The sequence below is a fragment of the Nerophis ophidion genome, linkage group LG25 (genome assembly GCF_033978795.1).
Source record: "Nerophis ophidion isolate RoL-2023_Sa linkage group LG25, RoL_Noph_v1.0, whole genome shotgun sequence".
Classification (NCBI taxonomy): domain Eukaryota; kingdom Metazoa; phylum Chordata; class Actinopteri; order Syngnathiformes; family Syngnathidae; genus Nerophis; species Nerophis ophidion.
Window position 1 is genome coordinate 10,579,094 of NC_084635.1, and position 27,974 is coordinate 10,607,067.

Below are 27,974 nucleotides of genomic sequence, written 5' to 3' on the forward strand. Positions count from 1 at the left end.
GGGTGCCCACACTTTTTCTGCAGGCGAGCTACTTTTCAATTGACCAACTCGAGGGGATCTACCTCATTTATATATATCATTTATATTTATTTATTTATGAAAGAGACATTTTTGTAAACAAGTTAAATGTGTTTAATGATAATACAAGCATGTGTAACACATATAGATGTCTTTCTTTCACGAAGACAAGAATATAAGTTGGTGTATTACCTGATTCTGATGACTTGCATTGATTGGAATCAGACAGTAATGATGATAACGCCCACATTTTCAAATGGAGGAGAAAAAAAGTTGTCCTTTCTGTACAATACCACATGAAAGTGGTTGGTTTTTGGCATCTAATTCATCCAGCTTCCATACACTTTACAAGAAAAACATTGGCGGAAAATTCCGTAGCTTGCTTGATTGACATTCACGGCACCCGAGGGTCTTGTGAGATGACGCTGGCTGCTGCCAGTTCATTATTATGAAAAAATGACAGAGAGGAAGGCGAGAAACACTTTTTATTTCAGCAGACTTACGCGCCGTCCCTTCTGTCAAAACTCTAAAGGCCGACTGCATATTTCCTATCTTCACAATAAAAGCCCCGCTTCATGCTGCCTGCGCTAACAAAATAAGAGTCTCGGAAAGCTGGCGTGCACAAGTGATGTGCACGCCAGCTTTCTGAGGGATCGCTTGTGCTCGCCAGTTTTCCGAGACTCTGTATTTAGTTAGTGCAGGCAGCATGAAGCAGGGCTTTTATTGTGAAGATAGGAAATGTGCAGTCGGCCTTTAGAGTTTTGACGGAAGGTACGGCGCGAGAGTCTGTTGAAATAAAAAGTGTTTCTCGCCTTCCTCTCTGTCATATTTTCATAATAATGATCTTGCAGCAGCCAGCGTCATCTCACAAGACCCTCCGGTACCGTGAATGTCATTTAAGTGACGTCTTGGTGAAGATTGATGATCACTAATTTTTAGGTCTATTTTTTTTTTAAAAGCCTGGCTGGAGATCGACTGACACACCCCCCGCAGTCGACTGGTAGCTCGCGATCGACGTAATGGGCACCCCTGAACTATAGTATACTGAGAGAATAAGGTTGCTTATCAGTTAACTTTTTGCACTTTGTCTCTTACGGGCAGTACTGTAAATGTAGTGAACTTGACATGCTTAATTGAGGTAGTTTATGCGGGTTAAGGCTCATACTACCAGTAATTTGCATAACCTTGATTAGGAACTGCATTTTTGGGGAATTTTGCTTACTGGATCATTCACAATTCCTATGTAAGACAAGAATATCCATATTTTTGCTTTTTTTTAAAGATTCTAAGTCCTAAAACACGGCACATACAAGGTGGCTAATAATGCAGCTAATGGGAATAGTGAAGTGAATTATATGTATATATATATATATATATATATATATATATATATATATATCGTTTATTTTTTTCACTAGAGCAGATGTTCCTACAGTTTTTTAGTAGGCGAGCGACTTTTCAAATGACCCAGTGAAGGTGATCTAGCTCATCTTCATATATATATATATATATATATATATATATATATATATATATATATATATATATATATATATATATATATATATATATATATATATATATATATATATATATATATATATATATATATATATATATATATGTATGTATAAGGGCTGTGAATCTTTGGGTGTCCCACGATTCCATTCAATATCGATTCTTGGGGTCACGATTCGATAATATAAATTTTTTTCGATTCGATTCGATTCTCGATTCAAAAACGATATTTTTCCGATTCAAAACGATTCTGTATTCATTCAATACATAGGATTTCAGCAGGATCTACCCCAGTCTGCTGACATGCTAGCAGAGTAGTAGATTTAAAAAAAAAAGCTTTCATAATTGTAAAGGACAATGTTTTATCAAGTGATTGCAATAGTGTAAATTTGTTTTAACTATTAAACGAACCAAAAATATGACTTATTTTTTCTTTGTGAAAACATTGGACACAGTGTGTTGTCAAGCTTATGAGATGCGATGCAAGTGTAAGCCACTGTGACACTATTGTTCTTTTTGTTTATTTTTATAAATGTCTAATGATAATGTCATTGAGGGATTTTTAATCACTGCTATGCTGAAATGATAACTAATATTGATACTGTTGTTGATAATATTATTTTTGTTTCGCTACTTGTGGTTTGTTCTGTGTCGTGTCTGTGTCTCCTCTTAATTAATCTGTTTATTGCAGTTCTGAGTGTTGCTGGGTCAGGTTTGGTTTTGGAATTGGATTGCATTGTTATGGTATTGCTGTGTAGTGGTTTGTTGGATTGATAAAACAAAAAAATGAAAATTGATTCTGAATCGCACAACGTAAATGATTCGATTCATATTCAAATCGATTTTTTCCCACACCCCTAATATATATATATATATATATATATATATATATATATATATATATATATATATATATATATAGTGTGTATCAGTGACGTTTGGTGAGGTTCATGGCTGGTGAGGCTTTGTCGTCATCACAGTCAGATTTATAAACATGTGAACCCTAAAGAGTATCTTATTCACCATTTGATTGGCAGCAGTTAACAGGTTATGTTTAAAAGCTCATACCAGCATTCTTTACACATACAAACTAGCACACAAAAAAGCACATTTAATAAAAAAAACGTTATTATGGTCTTACCTTTACTTATAAATGAAGTCCATGCGCCGCTCCTTCTGAATAAAAGCATCGATAACTTGTTTATAGAAGTATTCCTTATCTTTCTTCGGTTTTAAAAGTCTTTCTGTCTTGATGAAGATCACTGTATGAAGCAAACCTTTTATCTCCGGCGTTGGTCTTCCTTTAATTATTACCTCCTGCTTCGATTGAAAGTCCAGTTTAGAAAACGGTTTTATTTTAGATATGTAATCCTCCATATTCATGGGAGAGGAAAAAATAAACGATCGCTGCCACTGCACTTGACTTGCTAACTGTAGCTTGTTGTTACTTCTTCTGCAGCTGAGTAATGGCAAGAATGATCCCTGGGATCACTAGCGCCCTCTATCACCAGGAGGCGGGAGAACAGGTGCCTCACACAGTGTGTCTTTGCAGCCATTTTATGAATGCCCAGCACAAGAAATACGTTACACACATACAGTTGTTGACAAAATACACTGTACATTATATACCTCAGCTAACTAAACTATGGAAATGTATAATATAATTTACATAGCAATACGGTCTCACTGCACAGCAGGCCAGCAGTTAGTCAAGTCATTGCACAATCCATGGTGAGGCTCAACTGGCTGCTGACTCACCGCAAGTCTCTTGTGGGGTGGTATAGCTCGGTTGGTAGAGCGGACGTGCCAGCAACTTCAGGGTTGCAGGTTCGAATCCCGCTTCCGCCATCCTAGTCACTGCCGTTGTGTCCTTGGGCAAGACACTTTACCCACTTACTCCCAGTGCCACCCACACTGGTTTAAATGTAAAAAAAATATATAGATTGAGTTTCACTATGTAAAGCGCTTTGAGTCACTAGAGAAAAAGTGCTATATAAATATAATTCACTTCACTTCTCAGTATTTGAACGGCAAATGAGAAAATTCAGCGATTTTGAATAAAAATAATCTAAAACTGGTGAAGTTAAATGGAAAATAACTTTATAAAGTATAATCACCGGATACATATATCAATTAAATTTTTTTTTCTTCTTTTTACATTTTTTTTCTTTCCATGATGGCACGTGAGGCACTGCCTCACCTGACTGCACGTCACTGGTGTGTGTGTGTGTGTATATATATATATATATATATATATATATATATATATATATATACACACACACACCAGTGACGTGCAGTCAGATTGTTTGCTTGGTGCTTTGATAAACTGAACGCATCATATACATGGTACTATATTGTGATGTTATGAGCCAGGGAAAAAAGAACTACCCTACCCAGCATGCAACAGGAGTGACGAGCATGCGCGGTAGCCCGGTATAGGTTGTGTCACCATGACGGCATCTTTCACGCTCTGAAAGTAAACGTTAAGAACTCAGCCAACACTCCTCGTCTGCATTATTCATAAATAGACAGACAACACATATACTCCGCTGCTTCACAGGCCGCTGGATGTAGCCGGCAAAGTATTCCCATGCTAGCTAGCCGGTCTAGCAAGCACGCGTCATTCAGTCCAAAACGGCCCGATCCATCCACATTCAGAATTGTCTGGCGGTCGTAAGTGTAAGCCAGCCATGAAATTTGCCGAATTGTCCGGTATTTTTGCCAAATGTTCCATCTTTACCAAGAGCCCTTCAACGCCGAAGTACATCCGGGAGATGCCATCTTGTTAAGAAAAGGCGTTAACAAAATAAAAGCATGTAAACAACATACGCAAATATGCGATAAAATAATTGTCGGCGTTAATAGATTGATGAGTTAACGCGTAATTAACGCAATAATTTGCCCACCCCTACTTAAATATAATTATAATTTTAATAATAAAAAAATAAAAACGTACTATAAGTTGTATCTTAGTACCTGGTTATTTCTTTGAGAAGGCTTGAATTTTATTAAGTATTTCTGCCTGAAAGGGTCCTTATTCTATTTTTATATTCTATTTTTAATTTTCCTGAGGGAACTCTCCTGAAGGAATCAATAAATTACTATCTATCTATTCCAATCCAGCTCTGAGCCCTCTTAAGTACATCCCACAGATTGCTCATTGATATGGTAAATGGTGTATGGTTTGTACTTGTATAGCGCTTTTCTACCCCTTTTTAAAGGAGCCCATTGACATTATTTCCACATTCGCCCATTCACACACTGGAGTCGGCTGTCTTGGTTGCTTTGTTGGGTCTGCTTCTGTCTCTGGCCATGCTCCCTCCTCCCCAGCGGACGATGGTGTGGAACACCGCAGAGGCCACCACAGTGTATATGTTTATTTTACTTTTTATTCATAGCTGTATGTAGAAGTGTCTGGTTGTATCTGCTGCTTTAATGTCTTTAATGTCCTATGTGTTCTTTGATGTTTGATGTTTCCCTCTTACACACATGTGAGAGGGATGTGTACTATGGCTATGAGTCGTTGTTTTTTTTATTTATTTATTTATTTTTTTCCCCTTGGCCTCAGTCTGCACCCCCACTCCAGGGCCCAGGCTAAGACCGATTTTTATTTTATTTTATTTTAATCTTTTATTCTTTTCTCCCCCCCGTTTACCTGTATCTCATCTTTTTTGTAAGGGGCGCTGGAAGCCGGCAGACCCGTCAGCGATCCTGTTCTGTCTCCCTGTAATGTTTGTCTGATCTTGAGTGGGATTGTGCTGAAAATTGTAATTTTCCTGAAGGAACTCTCCTGACGGAATAAATAAAGTACTATCTAATCTGATCTGAAGGTGTCTTGCCCAAGGACACAACGGACGTGACAAGGATGGTAGAAGGTGGGGATTGAACCAGTAACCTTCAGATTGCCGGCACAGCCACTTTACCAACTTCGCCACGCCGTCCCCATATGATGGCAGCGCTGTGATAAAAAGTCAAGTCAAAACACAGTTCTGTTATGAGGGTGATGCAGCCCTCCAGGCTTTAACAGTGCATAGTTAGGGGGGGGGATGCAACCTGCCTTGAGCTGCCTGACAGCCACAGGAGCCACAGCTTCAGGCTTCTGGAAAAGCCAGTGTAGCGGACCACTTTTGAGGGGGGACGGTTTATTTACGTATACTATCTTCTCACGCCGTCCTTTCAAACATGGGCTTTTATAGTATTTTAAATAAATGAGTGAACCGCAGCACCTCAGGGCTGCTTCAGTTTGACACGTAGACGCATGACAACTCATATGTTAATTCTGACACAGCTCACCGCAGCTGGAAACTATGCAAGAGAGAGCAACATTGATTCCTCATTGGCTCTGTTGAATCACAGTCCTTCCCTTATGGGAAAATCAGTGGTGATTTAATCTCTCTAAAACTTTTTCCAGTTGGGTTTTTTTTTTTTTTGGACTTAATGCTTGAAGATTGACAAAGACATTTTAAGCTTTAATCACCTGTCATGCCTTGCTCTTAATCCATGTCTAGTTACTTATTCTATGCTCCAAGTACAGTCCATCCTGCAGTAATTACTTGCAGCTCCACAGTTATACAAATTGGTGTTGTTACTTGAAGTGGCCATGACAGTACATGTACAGTATAGCTATACAGTAGGGTTGGATGATATGGCCTTAAATCAGGGGTGTCCAAACCTTTTTCCACATGGAAAAATTAAAGCATGCAGGGGCCATTTTGATATTTTTCATTTTCAAACCATAAAAAAATATATGGATTTTTTACATTTATTTTACCTTTAAGGGTCCTGGGGACCATAAAGGTTGTTAGTCATTAAAATTAATATTTAGGCCTAATACACTACTGTATTTTAATGTTGGTCTTTATGGTCGTACTTGGAGAGCCAAGTTGGTGAAAATGTTTGAGAACCACTGGTCTATATCGTATATAGTCTAGATTAGATTAGATAGTACTTTATTTATTCCGTCAGGAGAGTTCCTTTAGGAAAATTACAATTTTCAGCACAATCCCATTCAAGATCAGACAAACATTAAAGGGAGACAGAACAGGATCGCTGACGAGTCTGCCGGCTTCCAGCGCCCCTTACAAAAAAAAAAGATGAGATACAGGTATACAAGGGGGGGGAATAGGAGATTAAAATAAAATAAAAACATCGGTGTTAGCCTGGGCCCTGGAGAGGGGGTGCAGACTGAGGCCAAGGGAAAAAAAAAAACAACTCATAGCCATAGTACACATCCCTCTTCCATGTGTGTAAGAGGGACACATCAAACATTAAAGAACTCATAAGACATTAAAGCAGCAGATACAACCAGACACTTCTACATACAGCTATGAATAAAAAGTAAAAGAAACATATCCACTGTGGCGGCCTCTGCGGTGTTCCACGCCATCGTCCGCTGGGGTGGAGGGAGCAAAACCAGAGACAGGAGCAGACCCATCAAAGCAACTAAGACAGCCGACTCCACTCTCGGCCAGTGTCCAGTCCGCATGGATGAGCGATGATATGTCCAAGGAGACTGAGGTGTCCGACACCTGCTCACCCAGCCAAGACACCGCGAAGCCTCTCCGTCCCAGCGCTCAGTGCCAGCTCCGCAGCCCTGTCCCCTCATCCGCATCTCCTCCAGTCCCTCCAAACCGACTCCGGTGTGGCAGAGACCCAGCAGCAGCTGGTCTCCATGGCCAAAAGGCTCCCGGGAGGCAGATCCAGAAGTCCACAAAAAAAGCACCACAGAGGTCACGAAAGTGACACCCCTTGTCACACAGTCCCAAAGGGTCCCGGACCAAAAGGCAACAAAATATAATAACACATGAAAACAAGAGGGAAACACAAAAGGATGACACAAGAGCACAGAGCTCCTGCCTACAGCAGCGCCATCTGTGTCATATATAGTTGATTTGGTTGTTTCGAATATTACAGCTCACCAACCTTTCCTTTGTACTGTCATCTTCTGAAAATGACTTTTGAAAAATTAAACATGTCAATGTGAGGAGGTGAGGCAATGATCAAAAAGTGATGTTTTATCTTTGATTCAATGGCAGTCAAGTGCGTGCTAAACTATTTTCCCAGAAGTATTTGGCCACCCATCCAAATGATCAGAATCAGGTGTCCTAATCACTTGGCCCGGCCACAGTTGTTTAAAATCAAGCACTTAGGCATGGAGACTGTTTCTACAAACATTTGTGAAAGAATTGTCCGCTCTCAGTGATTTCCAGCGTGGAACTGTCATAGGATGCCACCTGTGCAACAAATCCAGTTGTGAAATGTCCTTGCTCCTAAATATTCCAAAGTCAACGGTCGGCTTTATTATAAGAAACAGGAAGATTTTGGGAACAACAGCAACTCAGCCACCAAGTGGTAAGCGACGTAAACCGACAGAGGGGTCAGCGGATGCTGAAGCGCATAGTGCAAAGAAGTCGCCGACTTTCTGCACAGTCAGTTGTTACAGAGCTCCAAACTTCATGTGACCTTCCAATTAGCCCACGTACAGTACACAGAGAGCTTCATGGAATGGGTTTCCATGGCTAAGCATCAGCATCTAAGCCATACAACACCAAGTCCAATGCAAAGTGTCGGATGCAGTGGTGTAAAGCACATCGCCACTGAACTCTAGAGCAGTGGAGACGCATTATCTGCTAATGGACGAGTCTGAGTTTGGAGGATGCCAGGAGAACGGTACATTTTGGACTGCATTGTGCTGAGCGTGAAATTTGGTGGTGGAGGAATTATGGTTTGGGGTTGTTTTTCTCAAGTTGGGCTTGGCCCCTTAGTTCCAGTGAAAGGAACTTTGAAGGCCCCAGGATACCAAAACACGTTGGACAATTCCATGCTCCCAACCTTGTGGGAACAGTTTGGAGCGGGGCCCCTTCCTCTTCCAACATGACTGTGCAACAGTGTACAAAGCTAGTTCCATAAAGACATGGATGTCAGAGTCTGATGTGGATGGACTTGACTGGCCTGCACAGAGTCCTGACCTGAACCCAAAATAGAACACATTTAAGATTAATTAGAACGGAGACTGAGAGCCAGGTCTTCTCAGTGTGTGACCTCACCAATGCATTTTTGGAAGAATGGTCGAAAATTCCTATGAACACACTTTGCAACCTTGTGGACAGCCTTCCCGGAAGAGTTGAAGCTGTAATAGCTGCAAAAAGTGGGCCGACATCATATTGAACCCTATGAGTTAGGAATGTGAGTCAAGGCAGGTGGCCAAATACTTTTGGCAATATAGTGTATTTTTCGCAAAGAAGATACCTGTAGAGGTGCGGCTTGGACTTCAGCAGTGATGTATAAGCACGTGGTGAGCAAAGGTGTTGCCTCTTTGTCACAGGTGCCACGTTACAAGACACCCAGACCATGTTTCACAAGAGTAATTGTAACATTTAGGCTTGACCTCTTTGCACGTAACAAGCCGAGTCTCTCACCCTCTGAACCTTGCTACCAGAAACCGATCGTATAACGACCGTCTGTAATAATGTCTGCCAGTCGTCATCTTCACTGCGGGTCTGTGACCAATGCCGCGATTCTCCCTTCCTTTCGAAATAAAGCACTGCAAAATCCATGTTCCTGAATAATGCACAGATTCTAGCAGGCTGGCCTTGCAAGGCGCCCGTCTGCTGCGGGCTTTTTGCCTTGCAGTGTGTTTGCAATGCAGGCGTTTGAAAAGCTCTAAAGAAAGCGGGACCAAAAGGAGGCATGTGAAGGAGCTTCAAACGTCAGACAGGTAGAGAATCTCTGCACTTAAATCATGGTCTTACCACAAATATACTTTGCAGCTGTTATGTGGAAGTCACCGGAGAGAGGCTCTAGTGGAAAAAGGAGCGGAGCCAGATGGGTGCAGAGCAGTGGGAGGATTTTTTTTTTTTTTTTCCGCTTGTCTGTCTGAAAGAGGCTTGTTGGTTTTTCTTAGTGCGCCTGTCATGTTGAATTGCTTGCAGTTGAAAGCTACTGTAAGTGCCACTGGCACTATTGAAAAAGCCAATTAATAAAAGCGTTAACGTCATGATCTCACATGACATTAGTTTATTGTACAAACCCCGTTTCCATATGAGTTGGGAAATTGTGTTTGATGTAAATATAAACAGAATACAATGATTTGCAAATCCTTTTCAACCCACATTCAGTTGAATGCACTACAAAGACAAGATATTTGATGTTCAAACTCATAAACTTTTTTTTTCATGGCTGCAACACGTGCCAAAGTAGTTGGGAAAGGACATGTTCACCACTGTGTTACGAATTCTAAAAGGTAACGATTTGCAAAAAAAAAAAATGTTTATCAGTTTGAACATCAAATATGTTGTCTTTGTAGCATATTCAACTGAATATGGGTTGAAAAGGATTTGCAAATCATTGTATTCTGTTTATATTTACATCTAACACAATTTCCCAACTCATATGGAAACAGGGTTTGTATTTTGTACTTCCTGTGCAGTGCTCTTTTTCTTTCCTGCTAAAATTCGCTCCATTCTGTCCACTAAAGACGCTGAGATCATTATCCATGCGTTTGTTACGTCTCGTCTCGATTACTGTAACGTATTATTTTCGGGTCTCCCCATGTCTAGCATTAAAAGATTACAGTTGGTACAAAATGCGGCTGCTAGACTTTTGACAAGAACAAGAAAGTTTGATCACATTACGCCTGTACTGGCTCACCTGCACTGGCTTCCTGTGCACTTAAGATGTGACTTTAAGGTTTTACTACTTACGTATAAAATACTACACGGTCTAGCTCCATCCTATCTTGCCGATTGTATTGTACCATATGTCCCGGCAATAAATCTGCGTTCAAAGGACTCCGGCTTATTAGTGATTCCCAAAGCCCAAAAAAAGTCTGCGGGCTATAGAGCGTTTTCCGTTCGGGCTCCAGTACTCTGGAATGCCCTCCCGGTAACAGTTCGAGATGCCACCTCAGTAGAAGCATTTAAGTCTCACCTTAAAATTCATTTGTATACTCTAGCCTTTAAATAGACTCCCTTTTTAGACAAGTTGATCTGCAGTTTCTTTTCTTTTTCTCCTATGTCCCACTCTCCCTTGTGGAGGGGGTCCGGTCCGATCCGGTGGCCATGTACTGCTTGCCTGTGTATCGGCTGGGGACATCTCTGCGCTGCTGATCCGCCTCCGCTTGGGATGGTTTCCTGCTGGGTCCGCTATGAACGGGACTCTCGCTGCTGTGTTGGATCCGCTTTGGACTGGACTCTCGCGACTGTGTTGGATCCATTATGGATTGAACTTTCACAGTATCATGTTAGACCCGCTCGACATCCATTGCTTTCCTCCTCTCCAAGGTTCTCATAGTCATCATTGTCACCGACGTCCCACTGGGTCATTATTGTCACCGATGTCCCACTGGGTGTGAGTTTTCCTTGCCCTTATGTGGGCCTACCGAGGATGTCGTAGTGGTTTGTGCAGCCCTTTGAGACACTAGTGATTTAGGGCTATATAAGTAAACATTGATTGATTCATTGACTGTTTGCCTCCATTCCTCTGGTCTGAGCGCTGGCTCCCTCACCTGACCCTGATTGCCAACCAGCATGCTTCTAATACAGGGGAAACTATCATCCATCCATTCATCTTATTCCGCTTATCTGAGGTCGGGTCGCGGGGGCAGCAGCCTAAGCGGGGAAGCCCAGACTTCCCTCTCCCCAGCCACTTCGTCTAGCTCTTCCCGGGGGATCCCGAGGCGTTCCCAGGCCAGCCGGGAGACATAGTCTTCCCAACGTATCCTGGGTCTTCCCCGTGGCCTCCTGCCGGTCGGACGTGCCCGAAACACCTCCCTAGGCATCCTGACCAGATGCCCGAACCACCTCATCTGGCTCCTCTCGATGTGGAGGAGCAGTGGCTTTACTTTAGGTTCCTCCCGGATGGCAGAGCTTCTCACCCTATCTCTAAGGGAGAACCCCGCGACCCGATGGAGGAAACTAATTTCAGCCGCTTGTACCCGTGAGTTTGTCCTTTCGGTCATGACCCAAAGCTCACGACCCAGGGGACCCAGGGGAAACTAAAACTATTAAAAAAGTATTTTAAAAAAACTATTGCACAAAGGATCCTTATTCCAGCTACTACTGTATTTTTTTTAACTATAAGTGTCAGGTTCAAACACTGATGACATCAATTAAACAAGACAAGAAGCAAATAATTAAACAGAGACAGAAATAAATTTGTCTCAATTGAAGAGAGATGCCTGGACACACTGTAGTTTTGTACAGTGTCTCAGCACGCTCTGCCAAAAGATTGTACGCCTTCCCCTTTATTTGGACTTTCTCTGATCACATGACAACAGCTGCTTCTAAGGGACGAGGTCGTAAACAGTTCACAGAAAAGGTCATAAAACAGTTCACAGAAAAGGTCATAAAACAGTTCAAAGAAAAGGTCCGTAAAAGAGTTCAAAGAGAGGTTCGTAAAACAGTTCGAAAAGAGGTCGCCTCGAGGCGGAGTCTGGTCCTGCTTCCTCTTTGCTTTTGTAGTCCTTGGGTCAGACAATATATTTCTGTTTGATTACAATACATGAAAGATACAGAACACCTTCATTTTGCTACCCCCCTCCCCTACACAGTGGAGTTTTACGAGCCTTACTCTTGGTAGGTTCCAAAGACAGCTTTTGCTTCTCACCAGGCACTCAATGTAACACAAAAGTTTTTAGAAACAATTATTCTAACAATATTAAGCTGCTGTGGTTTTCTCTGCGGCTAATTCATGTATTTTTCTTTGATAATGACCATAATGTTTTGTATTTAACAAATAGCTTTCAACAGACACTGAAAATGTGTGTTATTGTTTGAGCTGTGTCGCCATTTTTTGGATGAGTTCGCTCACTGCAGGTATTGCGGGTTGAAAAATGTACTTCCTCTTTTAATGCCTTAAACCAAAAGTAAAACTTTCCATAGTGCTTCTGCTCAAAAATGTTTCTTCAATCATCACTCCAAGCAATGTTTGTAAGTTTTGTAAAATAGATAGAACAATTCATACTTACTAAACCATGCCACGTGTGATGAGTGTAGGAGTATTGCCGTGCATATTTGTAGCAAATATGCTAACACCGTTACAAGTGTCTGTGTTAGTACAACTAACTCACAACGACATCCATTTTGTATTGTTTCAGTTTCGTGAACTCAGCTAAACTTTGCCGTGGAGTTATTGCGTCTGTTAAACTGGTTGGAGAGCGAGCTTCTGCAACCAGTGGGGATGACTTCTGTTTTGTTTGTTAAGCCGTTTTACTGCCATGTGACAGCCACTGTTTAGACAGTATGTAAATGCACATTTACAAAATCTTTCATACTGCGGCTCACAGTCTGGTGCAGTTGTAAAAATACTTATTTCTTTAAAGTTTGGCGGGTGTGGCTTGAATACCGGTGTGTGTAGATTTACAAGGTGAAACTAATGTGACATAGGCTCATAACATGCTACTCAAGATATTTCGAGGCTTCTTTTGATATAATTTGGATGATTATAGACTAGAGATGTCTGATAAAGGCTTTTTTGCCGATATCCGATATTCCAATATTGTCCAACTCTTAATTACCGATTCCGATATCAACTAATATCGATATATACAGTTGTGGAATTAACACATTACTATGCCTAATATTGTTGTAATGCCCCGCTGGATGCATTAAAAAATGTAACAAGGTTCTCCAAAATAAATCAACTCAAGTTACGGAAAAAAATGCCAACAAGGCACTGCAATATTTATTATTGAAGTCACAAAGTACCTTTTTTTTTTTAACATGCCTCAAAACAGCAGCTTGGAATTTGGGACATGCTCTCCCTGAGAGAGCATGAGAAGGTTGACGTGGGCGGCGTTAAGGTGTGTGTGTGTGTGGGGGGGGAGGTGCTAAGGGAGAAGCGGGGTGTGTATATTGTAGCGTCCCAAAAGAGTTAGTGCTGCAATGGGTTCTGGGTATTTGTTCTGTTGTGTTACAGTGCGGATGTTCTCCCGAAATGTGTTTGTCAATCTTGTGTGGCGCATATTTGTAACATTGTTAAAGTTGTTAATAGGGCCGCCCTCAATGTGACCTATATGGCTGTTGACCAATATTCCTTGCATTCACTTATGTGTGTGTGAAAAGCCGTAGATATTATGTGATTGGGCCGGCATGCAAAAGCAGTGCCTTTAAGGTTTATCGGCGCTCTGTACTTCTCCCTACGTCCGTGTATCTCCGTACAGCGGTGTTTTAAAAAGTCATACATTTTACTTTTTGAAACCGATACCGATAATTTTTGATATCACATTTTAAAGCATTTATCGGCCGATAATATCGGCAGTCCGATACTTTCGGACATCTCTATTATAGACTATCACAACCTCAACTTGAATAGTTCAGAAATTTGGGGTTTTCAATAACTGAAAAGCATTATCATCAAAATTAGGACAAACATAAGCTTTACATATTTCACATTGTATGTGATGAGTTTATATCACATATTAGTTTCAAATTTGAATTTGAAATGCTGAAGTGATTGGACTTGGATATTCAAATGTTTGGGGTTTCACGTCTATATCATTTGCTTTGTACCTCAACATGTTGCTTTGCATTTTGTGCATCCTACTACGCCTGTTTGAGCTTTGTGTATTTTCCGGCTACTCGGCTCTGTTTTTGTCCTTAAATACTTTCTGACTTGCGCTACTACGCCTGCAGTCACTGCAACCCGGGGTTACGGCCAACACAACACCAAGCCAGAACGAAACGCTACACACTTGACGTTAAAATGAAATATGCAGGCACTGTTGGTAATGTTTTATTGAGGAAACGTGTGCTCAAATGTATATTGACTGTTGTTCACGGGGCAAGACGTGACATAAGAGTTCACCCTTGAAGGCTAATGGGCTCTGGAGGTAGTGGTGCGTGGTTAATAGATTGGGCACGCTTTGCTGCTCAAACGAGGCTGCTTCTTATCCATTTCATCAGCACCACTCCTGGGAGGATTTTATGACCTAGGCCTCATTACCTCAGCACAAAACGGTAAAATCGTGAAAGTATTTTTATTAATTTTTTTAATGATAGAGCTTGAAATTGTTGGAGCTGCATTAATATTTTATTCGATTTATGAATGAAAAGTGTTAATCACTTTAATGGGTTTCTGTCATATCATCCTCCGAGCAGCAAAATGCTGATCCTAATGAAGTCGACCGTGAAGAATTTATAAATGGATTGAGGGTAAACAGAAATTTGTATTTGCGGTTGTGGGGTATTTACTGGTATTCCTGGCAAAGTTGCTTGAAAAGAAAAGTTTTCTATTCCTATTGAGAAGTTGTTTCTTCAAGCTTCCTTGATTCATACAACATATAGCAGTGGTTCTCAGCCTTTTTTCAGTGATGTACCCCCTGTGAACATTTTTTTTAATTCAAATACCCCCCAATGAGAGAAAATCATTTTTGGTTGAAAAAAAGAGATGAAGAAGTAAAATACAGCACTAAGTCATCAGTTTCTGATGTATTAAATTGAATAACAGTGCAAAATATTGCTCATTTGTAGTGGTCTTTCTTGAACTAATTGGAAAAAAGATATAAAAATAACTAAAAACTTGAAAAATAAACAAGTGATTCAATTATAAATAAAGATTTCTACACATAGAAGTAATCATCAACTTAAAGTGCCCTCTTTGGGGATTGTAATAGAGATCCATCTGGATTCATGAACTTACTTCTAAACATTTCTTCACAGAAAACGAAATCTTTAACATTAATATTTATGGAAGTGGCGACTTGTCCAGGGGGTACCCCGCCTTCCGCCCGATTGTAGCTGAGATAGGCGCCAGCGCCCCCCGCGACCCTTAAAAGGGAATAAGCGGTAGAAAATGGATGGATGGATTTATGGAACATGTCCACAAAAAAATCTAGCAGTCAACACTGAATATTGCATTGTTGCATTTCTTTTCACAGTTTATGAACTTACATACATTCATATTTTGTTAAAGTATTATTCAATAAATATATTTATAAAGGATTTTTGAATTGTTGCTATTTTTAGAATATTTAAAAAAAAAAAATCACGTACCCCCAGGGGTACGCGTACCCTCATTTGAGAACCACTGGCCTATAGCTTACCAAGTTTGTTTGGAAAAGGCTCTGAGAAAGAAGTTACCACTTAAGATTTTTAAATGGAGTCTTTCAGGATTATAAATCCCTTTTTTGGAAGGTGTTGGGAGACTACTGGGAGAGAAGCGACGATCCATGCTTTCCGAATCAATTGCCTATATCTAAGTGGAAGCAAACACTCGGGAGCGTGCGACTGAAGTTTGTGACCTGCTAAGACAACTGCCATGATGCAACACTGAACTCTCGGAGAAGGTTAGGGCTTGCTTTCCTTTCCTATGAAAGGAAGAGAAAGAACGTTTCCTCCCTGGCTTTGAAATAATAATCTGACATGTTCTATAATGTAATAGTTGGGTTATTTTGTTTGTATTTATTCATTTATTCGCACAATGAAAAATAGTACAAAAGGGAACGTTGTCAAAAAAAACATGGAGACAAGAAATTAGTAATGAGAAATAAGGAATAAGTGCAAAATTAAACATAGTATATAGAAAAAATAAGATAAGTAGTGTACCTTGTGTGGACTAAGTCTAAGTGTGTGTGTGTGTGTGTGTGTGTGTGTGTGTGTGTGTGTGTGTGTGTGTGTGTGGAAGTATAGGGCTACATTATAAGGTAGGAACAGATGCCATCCATCCATCTTCTTCCGCTTATCCGAGGTCGGGTCGCGGGGGCAGCAGCCTAAGCAGGGAAGCCCAGACTTCCCTTTCCCCAGCCACTTTGTCTAGCTCTTCCCGGGGGATCCCGAGGCGTTCCCAGGCCAGCCGGGAGACATAGTCTTCCCAACGTGTCCTGGGTCTTCCCCGTGGCCTCCTACCGGTTGGACGTGCCCTAAACACCTCCCTAGGGAGGCGTTCGGGTGGCATCCTGACCAGATGCCCGAACCACCTCATCTGGCTCCTCTCGATGTGGAGGAGCAGCGGCTTTACTTTGAGTTCCTCCCGGATGGCAGAGCTTCTCACCCTATCTCTAAGGGAGAGCCCCGCCACACGGCGGAGGAAACTCATTTCGGCCGCTTGTACCCGTGATCTTATCCTTTCGGTCATGACCCAAAGCTCATGACCATAGGTGAGGATGGGAACGTAGATCGACCGGTAAATTGAGAGCTTTGCCTTCCGGCTCAGCTCCTTCTTCACCACAACGGATCGGTACAGCGTCCGCATTACTGAAGACGCCGCACCGATCCGCCTGTCGATCTCACGATCCACTCTACCCTCACTCGTGAACAAGACTCCTAGGTACTTGAACTCCTCCACTTGGGGCAGGGTCTCCTCCCCAACCCGGAGATGGCACTCCATCCTTTTCCGGGAGAGAACCATGGACTCGGATTTGGAGGTGCTGATTCTCATTCCGGCCGCTTCACACTCGGCTGCGAGTGTGAAGCGGCTAGAATGAGAATCCTCTCTGAGCTGCCACCTTACCGTGGGAGAGGAGTTTGCGTGTCCCAATGATCCTAGGAGCTATGTTGTCCGGGGGCTTTCAGCCCCCTGGTAGGGTCTCCCAAGGCAAACTGGTCCTAGGTGAGGGACCAGACAAAGAGCAGCTCGAAAACCTCTATGAAAAGTAAAAACAAAAGACCCAGATTTCCCTCGCCCGGACGCGGGTCACCGGGGCCCCCCTCTGGAGCACGATGGGTGGGGCACGATGGCCCATGGGGCCTGGTCGGGCACAGCCCGAAGAGGCAACGTGGGTCCCCCCTCCAATGGGCTCACCACCCATGGCAGGGGCCATAGAGGTCGGGTGCAATGTGAGCTGGGCGGCAGCCGAAGGCAGGGCACTTGGCGGTCCGATCCTCGGCTACATAAGCTCGCTCTTGGGACGTGGAACGTCACCTCACTGGGGGGAAAGGAGCCTGAGCTAGTGCGCGAACAGATGGAGAATGTTAATTTGTCAGGCTGGCCCTTAATCTATGTTTAAAGTTAGTAAGTGAAAAGGAGGAGTTTGCAATACATCGGTGACTATTCCAGAGTAAAGAACCTCTGTGTTTGATGGGAAAACTGGCAAAGAGTGATACGGCCAAAGATAGGATGGTGATTGTCAGTTTGTCTGGTAATATGATCATGAACTTGCGAATTGGTTTTAAAATAGTCTTTGAAAGGTGTTGAAAGCGTATTAGGGAGGCAAGTACATTTATAGATAAAAGGAAGAGGACTGAACTGTTGATATCATAAATAGATAGTACATTTAGTTTCCTAAAGGGGGGAGCAGATGGAGCCAAATAGTTAGAGGAGGTAGCTATTCTTACAAATATATTTTGCCTAATGGATAATGTGTAAATGTGATGGATATGTACTAGCCCAGACAATATTGCAATAGATAAGATATGGATAAATTAAACTGTAACAAAGAGTTAATAAGAGGCATGCCTGAGGAACCAAACTCCTGATTCTTCTGATGATACCAAGAGATCTTGACACTTTGTCAGTTACTGAACCTATGTGTTCTGTCCATGACCATTTTTCGTCCACTAGGACAGTGGTTCTCAACCATTTTTCAGTGATGTACCCCCTGTGAACATTTTTTTTAATTCAAGTACCCCGTAATCAGAGCAAAGTATTTTTGGTTGGAAAAAAAAGAGATGAAGAAGTAAAATACAGCACTATGTTATCAGTTTCTGATTTATTAAATTGTATAAGTGGGCGGTATAGCTCGGTTGGTAGAGTGGTCGTGCTAGCAACTTGAGGGTTGCAGGTTCGATTCCCGCATCCGCCAGCCTAGTCACTGTCGTTGTGTCCTTGAGCAAGACACTTTACCCACCTGCTCCCAGTGCCCCCCACACTGGTTTAAATGTAACATAGATATTGGGTTTCAATATGTAAAGCGCTTTGAGTCACTAGAGAAAAGCGCTATATAAATATAATTCACTTCACTTCACTTTATAACAGTGCAAAATATTGCTCATTTGTATTGGTGTTTCTTGAACTATTTGGAAAAAAAGATATAAAAATAACAAAAAAATTGTTGAAAAATAAACAAGTGATTCAATTATAAATAAAGATTTATACAAATAGAAGTAATCATCAACTTAAAGTGTCGTCTCTGGGGATTTTAATAGAGATCCATCTGGATTCATGAACATAAATCTATACATTTCTTCACAAAAAAGAAATCTTTAACATCAATATTTATGGAACGTGCACAAAAAAATCTAGCTGTCGACACTGAATATTGCATTGTTGCATTTATTTTCACACTTTATGAACTTACATTCATATTTTGTTGAAGTATTGTTCAATAAATATATTTATAAATTATTTTTTAATTGTTGCTATTTTTTAGAATATTTAAAAAAAATCTCAGGTACCCCTTGGCATACCTTCAAGTACCCCCAGGGGTGCGCGTACCCCCATTTGAGAACCACTGCACTAGGATACCTAGAAATCTGGTAGATGAAACTTGACTAATTTCGATCCCTCCAATAGAAATCTTAGCACTCTGTTATGAGACTTTAGCCATGTTTAGCTCTCAAATATATACATAACATGTGTTTCTTTTACCTTTATCTTTAGCAACTAACACCCAAGAATTTTCATCTGACGTTCTCTGAATGACTGCGTTGAGCCAGTGTGCCATTACATAGTGCAGGAGTCGGCAACCCAAAATGTTGAAAGAGCCATATTGGACCAAAACACGGGTACTCCGGCTTCCTCCGACATTTTAAAAATATTCATGTTAGGTTCAGTGGAGACTGCAAATTGTTCATAGGTGTGAGCGTGAATGGTTGTTTGTCTATAAATAGTCATCAAAATAAAGAAAAATTGAATGAGGAGGAGGAAAAACTTTTGGCCTATACTGTATGTATGTATTTATACAGTATATACTGTATATATATATATATATATATATATATATATATATATATATATATATATATATATATAAATATATAAAAGGGTCAATAAGTTGTGGGACCCCTGCTATAAAGTGTTTTATCTGATTACTCGAATAATCAAAAACATCACACATTTCCAGTTGTTTCATTACAGAACGTCCGAAAAGGAGTCGGAAGAAGCAGAGCTTATTTGCTGCTATCCCTTTCATTGCCATAGCAATTGTGTTGCAATCCGCTGCTCGGATCGTTCCATTTTGTAGTTTTGATTCTTTTCTGTATCACCTTTTGTAGTTCGACCTCCTTATTTCCTGTTTAGTCTGCCACCATGGTAGCTCTTTAGTTCACCTGCCCCTTGCTGTCTACGCACACCTGTTTCGTGTAATCACCTCCCTTATTTAAGCTCGCCCCTTTTCGTTCCTAATTTGCCTTCGAGGAAATTCCCGCTAACTTACACGCTATGCCTTTGTTTATTCCAAGCTCTCATGCTAAATGTTTTGTTTTTCCTTTCCGTGCCTTCGTGCTTAGTATTTGTATTTCCGTTTGTTATTCCTAGCCTCCATGCTAGCGCCATTTGTTTTTTCTATTAGCACGAGTGTTTTTGTTCTAGCCTGTTTTTGAGTTTAATAAATCCTTATTTCTTACCTTTTGCTGTGTTCTTGCCGACGCACTCCTGGAAGAACCATCCAGACGTTACAAATTGTATCCCATTTCCTTGTTCTCTGTAACAAAACAGTGGACAAATAAATAATAAACAAATAATATACCATAGTAAGCAAACAAATATTAAATACATAAATAACCTTTGTCTCAATAAAAAAAAGTGTTCAAGATGTTAATCATAATTTTTCTGTGTACTTTGTGAGCACTTGTAATTTGAACAGTCTTTTAAACTGAATCATTTTGGTGCTTTGTTTGATTTATTTGGTTAATCCATTCCATAATTTTAATGCCACATACTGATATGTTAAAGGTTTTAAGTGTTGTACGAGCATACAAATGTTTTAAATTACATTGTCCTCTAAGGTTATATTCCTCCTCTTTTGTTGAGAATAATAGTTGTCCATTCTTGTGTAGCAGGTTATAGTTTGCTTTGTATATAATTTTAACTGTTTGCAAATGCACCAAGTCGTTGAATTCCAATAATTGTGATTTAATAAATAAAGGTTTTGTATGTTCTCAATATCCATCCATCCATCCATTTTCTACCGCTTATTCCCTTTGTGCCTATCTCAGCCACAATCGGGCGGAAGTTCTTAATGTCCAACATTATGTATTTAATTGATCTTTTGTGTAACACTGTTAGTGAATGAAGCGCACATTTGCAATTATTTCCAAATATTTCTGCACAATAACTCAGATATGGTAACACTAGTGAGCAGTAAAGAATATGAAGTGATTGTTGGTCTAGACCAGGGGTAGGGAACCTATGGTTCTAGAGCCAGATGTGGCTCTTTTGATGACTGCATCTGGCTCAGATAAATCTTAGCTGACATTGCTTAACACGATAATTATTAATAATTTCGCTGGTAATCACAGCGCTAAAAATAACGTGCAAAATATAAAACATTCCCATGCATTTAAATCCATCCATCCGTTTTCTACCGCACCTGTTCAAGAAATCGCATTAATGGTAAGAAGTATTTTATGTCACGATGGGGGAGGTCGCAGCTTGCTGCAGGGTCGTTCCCCCAGGAAGGCAGACGGACTACTCTGGACATGGCATTTAGGTAAAAACATGATTTAATTTAAACTAAAAAAAAAGATACAAACAAAAATCGCTCACAGTGGAGGCACAACTTGGGCTAAGGAAGAAAGCTAACGCATAAACAGACTATGAACATAAATCAAACAAAAATTACTTGGCATGGCATGAAGCACGAAACTATGGCAAGGCATGAAACAAGTCAGCACAGAGCAAGAAAAGATCACATTGACGCCAGGGCAACTGACTGGCAAAGACAAGCTTAAATACTGCCTCTGATTAGAGTTTGGGAAGCAGGTGAGCGGCATTTTGTCCACCAGAGACAGGTGGACAAAATGAGTAACCAAGGAAACCAGACAAGAGAGTGGAAAAAAACAGGAACTTAAAGAGTCCAAAGGACAAACAGCACATGGCCAAACAAAAACATGATCAACAGACATGACATTTTATTATTGGTTAGCTTCAGAATAACAATGTTATTGAAAAGAATAAAAGACTTATTATACTCTAAAAATGTTGGTCTTACTTAAAATTGCACACCTTTAGTTGTATTCAGTGTTAAAAAATATGATATGGCTCTCACTGAAATACATTTTGAAATATTTGGCTTTAATGGCTCTCTCAGCCAAAAAGGTTCCCGACCCCTGGTCTAAAACATGTTTTGCTTTATCAATCAATCAATCAATCAATGTTTATTTTTATAGCCCCAAATCACAAATGTCTCAAAGGACTGCACAAATCATTACGACTACAACATCCTCGGAACATCCTCGGAAGAACCCACTTTATTCATCATTGACGTGTTTCTTGCTTATGAGCAATGTTTGATACGTTACTTTTAAAAAGTAATTAATTGTATTTCTGCATTAGTTATATATCCCATTATTCGTTACACTAGTTGTGAGTCAAAGAATAAATGATAAATGGTACAAACCTCCTTTTGTTTTGGAGTAGCGAGGAAGACAATTAAATGTGAATTTAAAACATGTGTCACCGATGTGTGAATAATTACAAACTAGAGAAAATGTAATTATATGTCCTTGAAATGAACATTTTTATACAAATAAACGTCCTTACAGGCGCACGGACTAAATTGTATTTCTTCACCATGGTCTCGTCTTTCCAGAGCGTTATTACTGGGGCAGCGAACTGCGTATTCCCACCGCCAACTACCAGGATGTCCTCAATGACGACAAAGCCGCGCTGGCGTGGCTTCTGGCGTTGAAACGAGTGGGCATCGTCTACCTGAAGGGGGCTCCGGCGGAGCTGGGCCAAGTGGCCAGACTGGCGAAGAGGATCGGTTACCTCAGACTGACGTTCTACGGGTAAGAAGACGCAGTCACTCTCTGACCCAAATCTTCTAACGGTGACTTTTCCACTGAACACGATTTGGTTGGAGAAGAGCCCGGGAAGTGTTATTAAAGATAACAAGGTACATTACTTATAGCCCTTTTTCCAGGGATGCCAAAAACAAAGCCAAAGTTTGGGTGGAAGACTTATTTACACCTTAAGTGTTTAGGAAAATCTATTTTTTGCTCCAATTATCTGTAGGTTTAATTTATCTGGAAGAAAGGAGCGAGTGCTTTAGTCCTTTCATCTCGCCAGAGTTTATCGCTTTGACTTATTACTTGAAGACAGAGATGGGAGGGGGAGGGGGGGTGGACAAGCCAAAATCTTTCCAGACGCTCTAAGCTAGAGGAATTACCTGGTGCACTCAGTCAGAACTGAGGTATGGAGCGTGACTCCTTCCCACTGCCAGAGGATGAGCTCATAGGGCTGGAAGTAAAGAGCTGTCTGTTTTGCCAAAGTCGGAACATGGCAGCTAACGTTACCTCATTAGCACGCCACTCTTGTTGCCTCTCAGTGATCGTATGTAGTCGCAACACGGGGAGATGCTCAGTTCAAGGGCGAGCACGGGGTTCGTTTCACCCCGTTTCACTTTTTCCTCCCAACCTATTTCCGACGGCAAAATACCCGACATGGAGTTGTTGTTGTACAGAACACATGCAGGAGATATTGTAATCACTTCAGTCTTTTGACTATCACTGTGTTGTGTTAGTGTCAAGTGCAAACAGTACTATCAGCGGTACTTCACTTTAAATGTCATGAAAGATATTAGGGGCCCCATCTATTAAGATCCAAGCACCACAAACTAAACTGAAGACTAAGTGATGCTCACAGGTACTTCACGAGAGGGAATTCCTCAGACCTCGTACCCACCCCCAAATTCAAGACTCCCATTGGAAAACATGCATTATACTATTTTGCCACCACACAGTGGAATGCACTACCAACAGACCTTAAAATTGGAACTTACCTATTAAATTTTAAAACTGCCATAAAATCATGGCTCAGCTCAACCTTTTTTCAGTGATGTACCCCCTGTGAACATTTTTTAAATTCAAGTACCCCCTAATCAGAGCAAAGCATTTTTGGTTGGAAAAAAAAGGAGTTAAAGAAGTAAAATAGAGCACTATGTCATCAGTTTCTGATTTATTAAATTGTATAACAGTGATGAGGTGGCGACTTGTCCAGGGTGTACACAGCCTTCCGCCCAATTGTAGCTGCGATAGGCACCAGCACCCCCCGCGACCCCAAAGTGAATAAGCGGTGGAAAATGGATGCATGGATGTATAACAGTGCAAAATATTGCTCAATTGTAGTGGTCTTACTTGAACTATTTGGAAAAAATTATATAAAAATAACTAAAAACTTGTTGAAAAATAAACAAGTGATTCAATTATAAATAAAGATTTCTTCACATAAAAGTAATCATCAACTTAAAGTGCCCTCTTTGGGGATTATAAAAGAGATCCATCTGGATTCATGAACTTAATTCTAAACATTTCTTCACAAAAAAAGACATCTTTAACATCAATATTTATGGAACAAGTCCACAAAAAAATCTAGCTGTCAACACTGAATATTGCATTGTTGTATTTGTTTTCACAGTTTATGAACTTACATTCATATTTTGTTGAACTATTGTTCAATAAATATATTTATAAAGGATTGTTTAATTATTGCTATTTTTAGAATATTTAAAAAAAAAACTTACATACCCCTTGGCATACCTTCAAGTACCCCCAGGGGTACGCGTGCCCCCATTTGAGAACCACTGATCTACCTGATCTGAACCAAAATTGATCCCCAGCAACTTTCCGAAGCATCAAACATGTTTATATGTGGTTATAGTATATACACAGTATATACATTTTCTCATTCTGTTTTGCACACTCTTGGGAGTCAACATGTACATAGTGTCATGTACATAGTGTATATACCCCCCACCCTATTTTTTGTATACATTGTTTTTCAAATCACCTGACATGTATACTGTGCATATGTACATACTTTATCCATTTTTTTAACGTAATATTTTTGTATACATGTTACAGGTTATTTATGTTTTATCATTTAAAGGCCTACTGAAATGAGATTTTCTTATTTAAACGGGGATAGCAGGTCCATTCTATGTGTCATACTTGAACATTTTGCGATATTGCCATATTTTTGCTGAAAGGGTTTAGTAGAGAACATAGACGATAAAGTTCGCAACTTTTGGTCGTAAATAAAAAAGCCTTGCCTGTACCGGAAGTAACAGATGATGTGCGCGTGACGTCACGGGTTGTGGAGATCCTCACATCCTCACATTTTTTATAATCATGGCCACCAGCAGCGAGAGCGATTCGGACCGAGAAAGTGACGATTTCCCCATTAATTTGAGCGAGGATGAAAGATTTGTGGATGAGAAAACTGAGAGTGATGGACTAGAGAAAAAATATAAAATAAAAAGGCGGGGGCAGTGGGAGCGATTCCGATGTTATTAGACGCATTTACTAGGATAATTCTGGAAAATCCCTTATCTGCTTATTGTGTTACTAGTGTTTTAGTGAGATTATATGGTACCTGAAGGTCGGAGGGGTGTGGTGACCGCCAGTGTCTCCGGTGGGAGGAGGTTAGAGAGTCCGCAGCTACAAGAGGACACAAGCTCCGCTCATGTCCACGGTGAGAGCAGACTTATTACCACAATTTTCTCACCGAAACCTGCCGGTTGATATGTGGTCGGGAACCATATTCGCTTGACCGCTCTGTTCCATAGTAAAGTTTCACCTTCGGGAATGTAAACAAGGAAACCCCGGCTGTGTTTGTGTTGCTAAAGGCAGCTGCAATACACCGCTTTCCACCTACATCTTTCTTCTTTGACTTCTCCATTATTAATTGAACAAATTGCAAAAGATTCAGCAACACAGTTGTCCAGAATACTGTGTAATTATGCGATTAAAGCAGACTACTTAGCTTGGATCGGGCTGGAAAAAAATGTCCGCTACAACCAGTGACGTCACGCGCACACGTCATCATACCGACCTTTTCAACAGGATACTTCGCGCAAAATTTAAAATTGCAATTTAGTAAACTAAAAAGGCCACATTGGCATGTGTTGCAATGTTAATATTTCATCATTGATATATAAACTATCAGACTGCGTGGTTGGTAGTAGTGGGTTTCAGTAGGCCTTTAACGTATCAAATGTGATATTAATGCTTAATGGACCACAATGGAAACAAGCCATTTGGCTTTTTGTGCCATCCATTTGCCTTTTTAAAGGATTACATTGATTCAATTATTTAAAATGTCAATAAACTTCTCAATCAATCAATCAAAACTGCCTGTGCATACTATAACATCAGTGGGCGTGTTGCATGTGATTTACTAAGACTGTGTACACTTAACAACAAAGTGTAATTGTGGTGCAGCTTATTTCAATGAGGTTTGTGTGTGTATGATACGGCTTTCACCATGGAAACAGTCATTTACAGCACTTTCATGTTGTCATGCGTTTAACTGTGTTGTTTTGAAATGTTTTGAAACTAGCAGCAGACATATACCACTCTTTATTGGCATGTTAAAAGCAGTCCTGCAACGCGATGTACAATGAAACCCACAGTTTTCAGCTAGCGATTAGCGTTCTAGTTGTCACGTAGCAATTAACTTCATAGTTTTCAACAAGCAAATAACTTGTTAGCTGTCGGCTAGTGATTAGCGCTTTAGTTGTGAGCCAGCTATTATCGCTCTTGATGTCAGCTGGTGATTAACTTCTTTGTCGTCAAATAGCATTTAGCGCTGTAGGTATCAGCTTGCAAGTAAATTCCTAGTTGTCAGCTACCGATTAGCATTCTAGTTGTCAGCAAATGAATGGAGCTCTTGTTGTCAGATAGTGATTAGCACTGTAATTGTCAGCTAGCAATAACTGTCTTGTCAGCTAGCAATGAACCTTTTTAGTTGTCAGCTAGCGATTAGCGCACTCGTTGTCAGCTAGAGTTTAGAGTGTTACTTTCCACCTAGCTATTATCGCTCTTGATGTCATCTGGCAATTAACTTCTTTGTCGTCATATTGCATTTAGCGCTGTAGTTAACAGCTAGCAAATAAATTCCAAGTTGTCAGAAATCGATTAACTCTAGTTGTCAGCTGGTGAATAACACCCTAGTTGTAAGCTGGCAATTAGTGCTTGTCAGCTAGCGATAAACGCCTTAGTTGTCAACCAGCAATTAACGCGTTAGTTGTCAGCTAGCAATTAGCACTGTAATTGTTACCTCGCAATAACACACTTGTTTCCGGTTAGCGATTAATGCGATAGTTGTCAGTAAGGAATAAACAAACTACTTGCCGCATAGTGATTAGCGTGCTAGTTGTCAGTTACTGATTTGCGCGCTAGTTTCTAATTAGCAATTAGCGTCTTAGTTGCCAGCTAGTGATTATAGCACTAGTTGCCTGCTACCAACTGGCACGCCTGTTGTCAGCTCGCGATTAGAGCGCTAGTTGCCAGCTAGCTATTAGCGGCAGAATACGTTATTTGAATATCGTTAATTTTGCACAATAAGAAGCTACCTTTATGACTAGTTTAATGTCAAATTTTAATCATAATTTCATATGGAATATATAAGTAGGGGGTTTGGAAATTGTTGACAACCTCTGCTCTAAGATGAAGTATTGGATATTTAAGGATAGATTTGTTTGCTTGTATTTCTCCACCTGTTTAAAAGCTCTTCGTCCACACAGCCTTGTAAGTCAGGTTAGGTCTGGCTTTTGATAAAATTTCAGGCAATAATGTGACCTATATGTGTGTATATATATATATATATATATATATATATATATATATATATATATATATATATATATATATATATATATATATATATATATATATGTATATACACACAAACCCCGTTTCCATATGACTTGGGTGTAAATATAAACGGAATACAATGATTTGTAAATCATTTTCAACCCATATTCAGTTGAATATGCTACAAAGACAACATATTTGATGTTCAAACTGATAACCTTTTTTTTTGTGCAAATAATCATTAACTTTAGAATTTGATGCCAGCAACAATGTGACAAATAAGTTGGGAAAGGTGGCAATAAATACTGATAAAGTTGAGGACTGTTCATCAAACACTTATTTGGAACATCCCACAGGTGTGCAGATTAATTGGGAACAGGTGGGTGCCATGATTGGGTATAAAAACAGCTTCCCAAAAATTGCTCAGTCTTTCACAAGAAAGGATGGGGCGAGGTACACCCCTTTGTCCACAACTGCGTGAGCAAATAGTCAAACAGTTTAAGAACCTTTCTCAAAGTGCAATTGCAATAAATTTAGGGATTTCAACATCCACGGTCCATAATATCATCAAAAGGTTCAGAAAATCTGGAGAAATCACTCCACGTAAGCAGCATGGCCGGAAACCAACATTGAATGACCGTGACCTTTGATCCCTCAGATGGCACTGTATCAAAAACCGACATCAATCTCTAAAGGATCTCACCACATGGGCTCAGGAACACTTCAGAAAACCACTGTCACTAA

The 27,974-nt window shown here is 40.4% G+C and overlaps 1 protein-coding gene and 1 long non-coding RNA gene across 2 annotated transcripts in view; one reads left to right on the top strand and one right to left on the bottom strand.

The window, feature by feature from the left end:
• bbox1 (butyrobetaine (gamma), 2-oxoglutarate dioxygenase (gamma-butyrobetaine hydroxylase) 1) overlaps window positions 1–27,974 on the top strand; it is a 72,743-nt gene that overhangs the window by 28,564 nt on the left and 16,205 nt on the right. Inside the window, exon 4 of the mRNA XM_061887249.1 lies at window positions 22,226–22,424. Within this exon, the coding sequence (XP_061743233.1) occupies window positions 22,226–22,424 (199 nt within the window). The remainder of the gene's footprint in view (window positions 1–22,225; window positions 22,425–27,974) is intronic.
• Window positions 7,816–9,592, bottom strand: LOC133542943 (uncharacterized). The gene is made up of 2 exons (XR_009804253.1): window positions 8,586–9,592; window positions 7,816–8,507 (listed from the first exon to the last, which is right to left on the bottom strand). It is a non-coding gene; the product is annotated as an uncharacterized LOC133542943 (long non-coding RNA).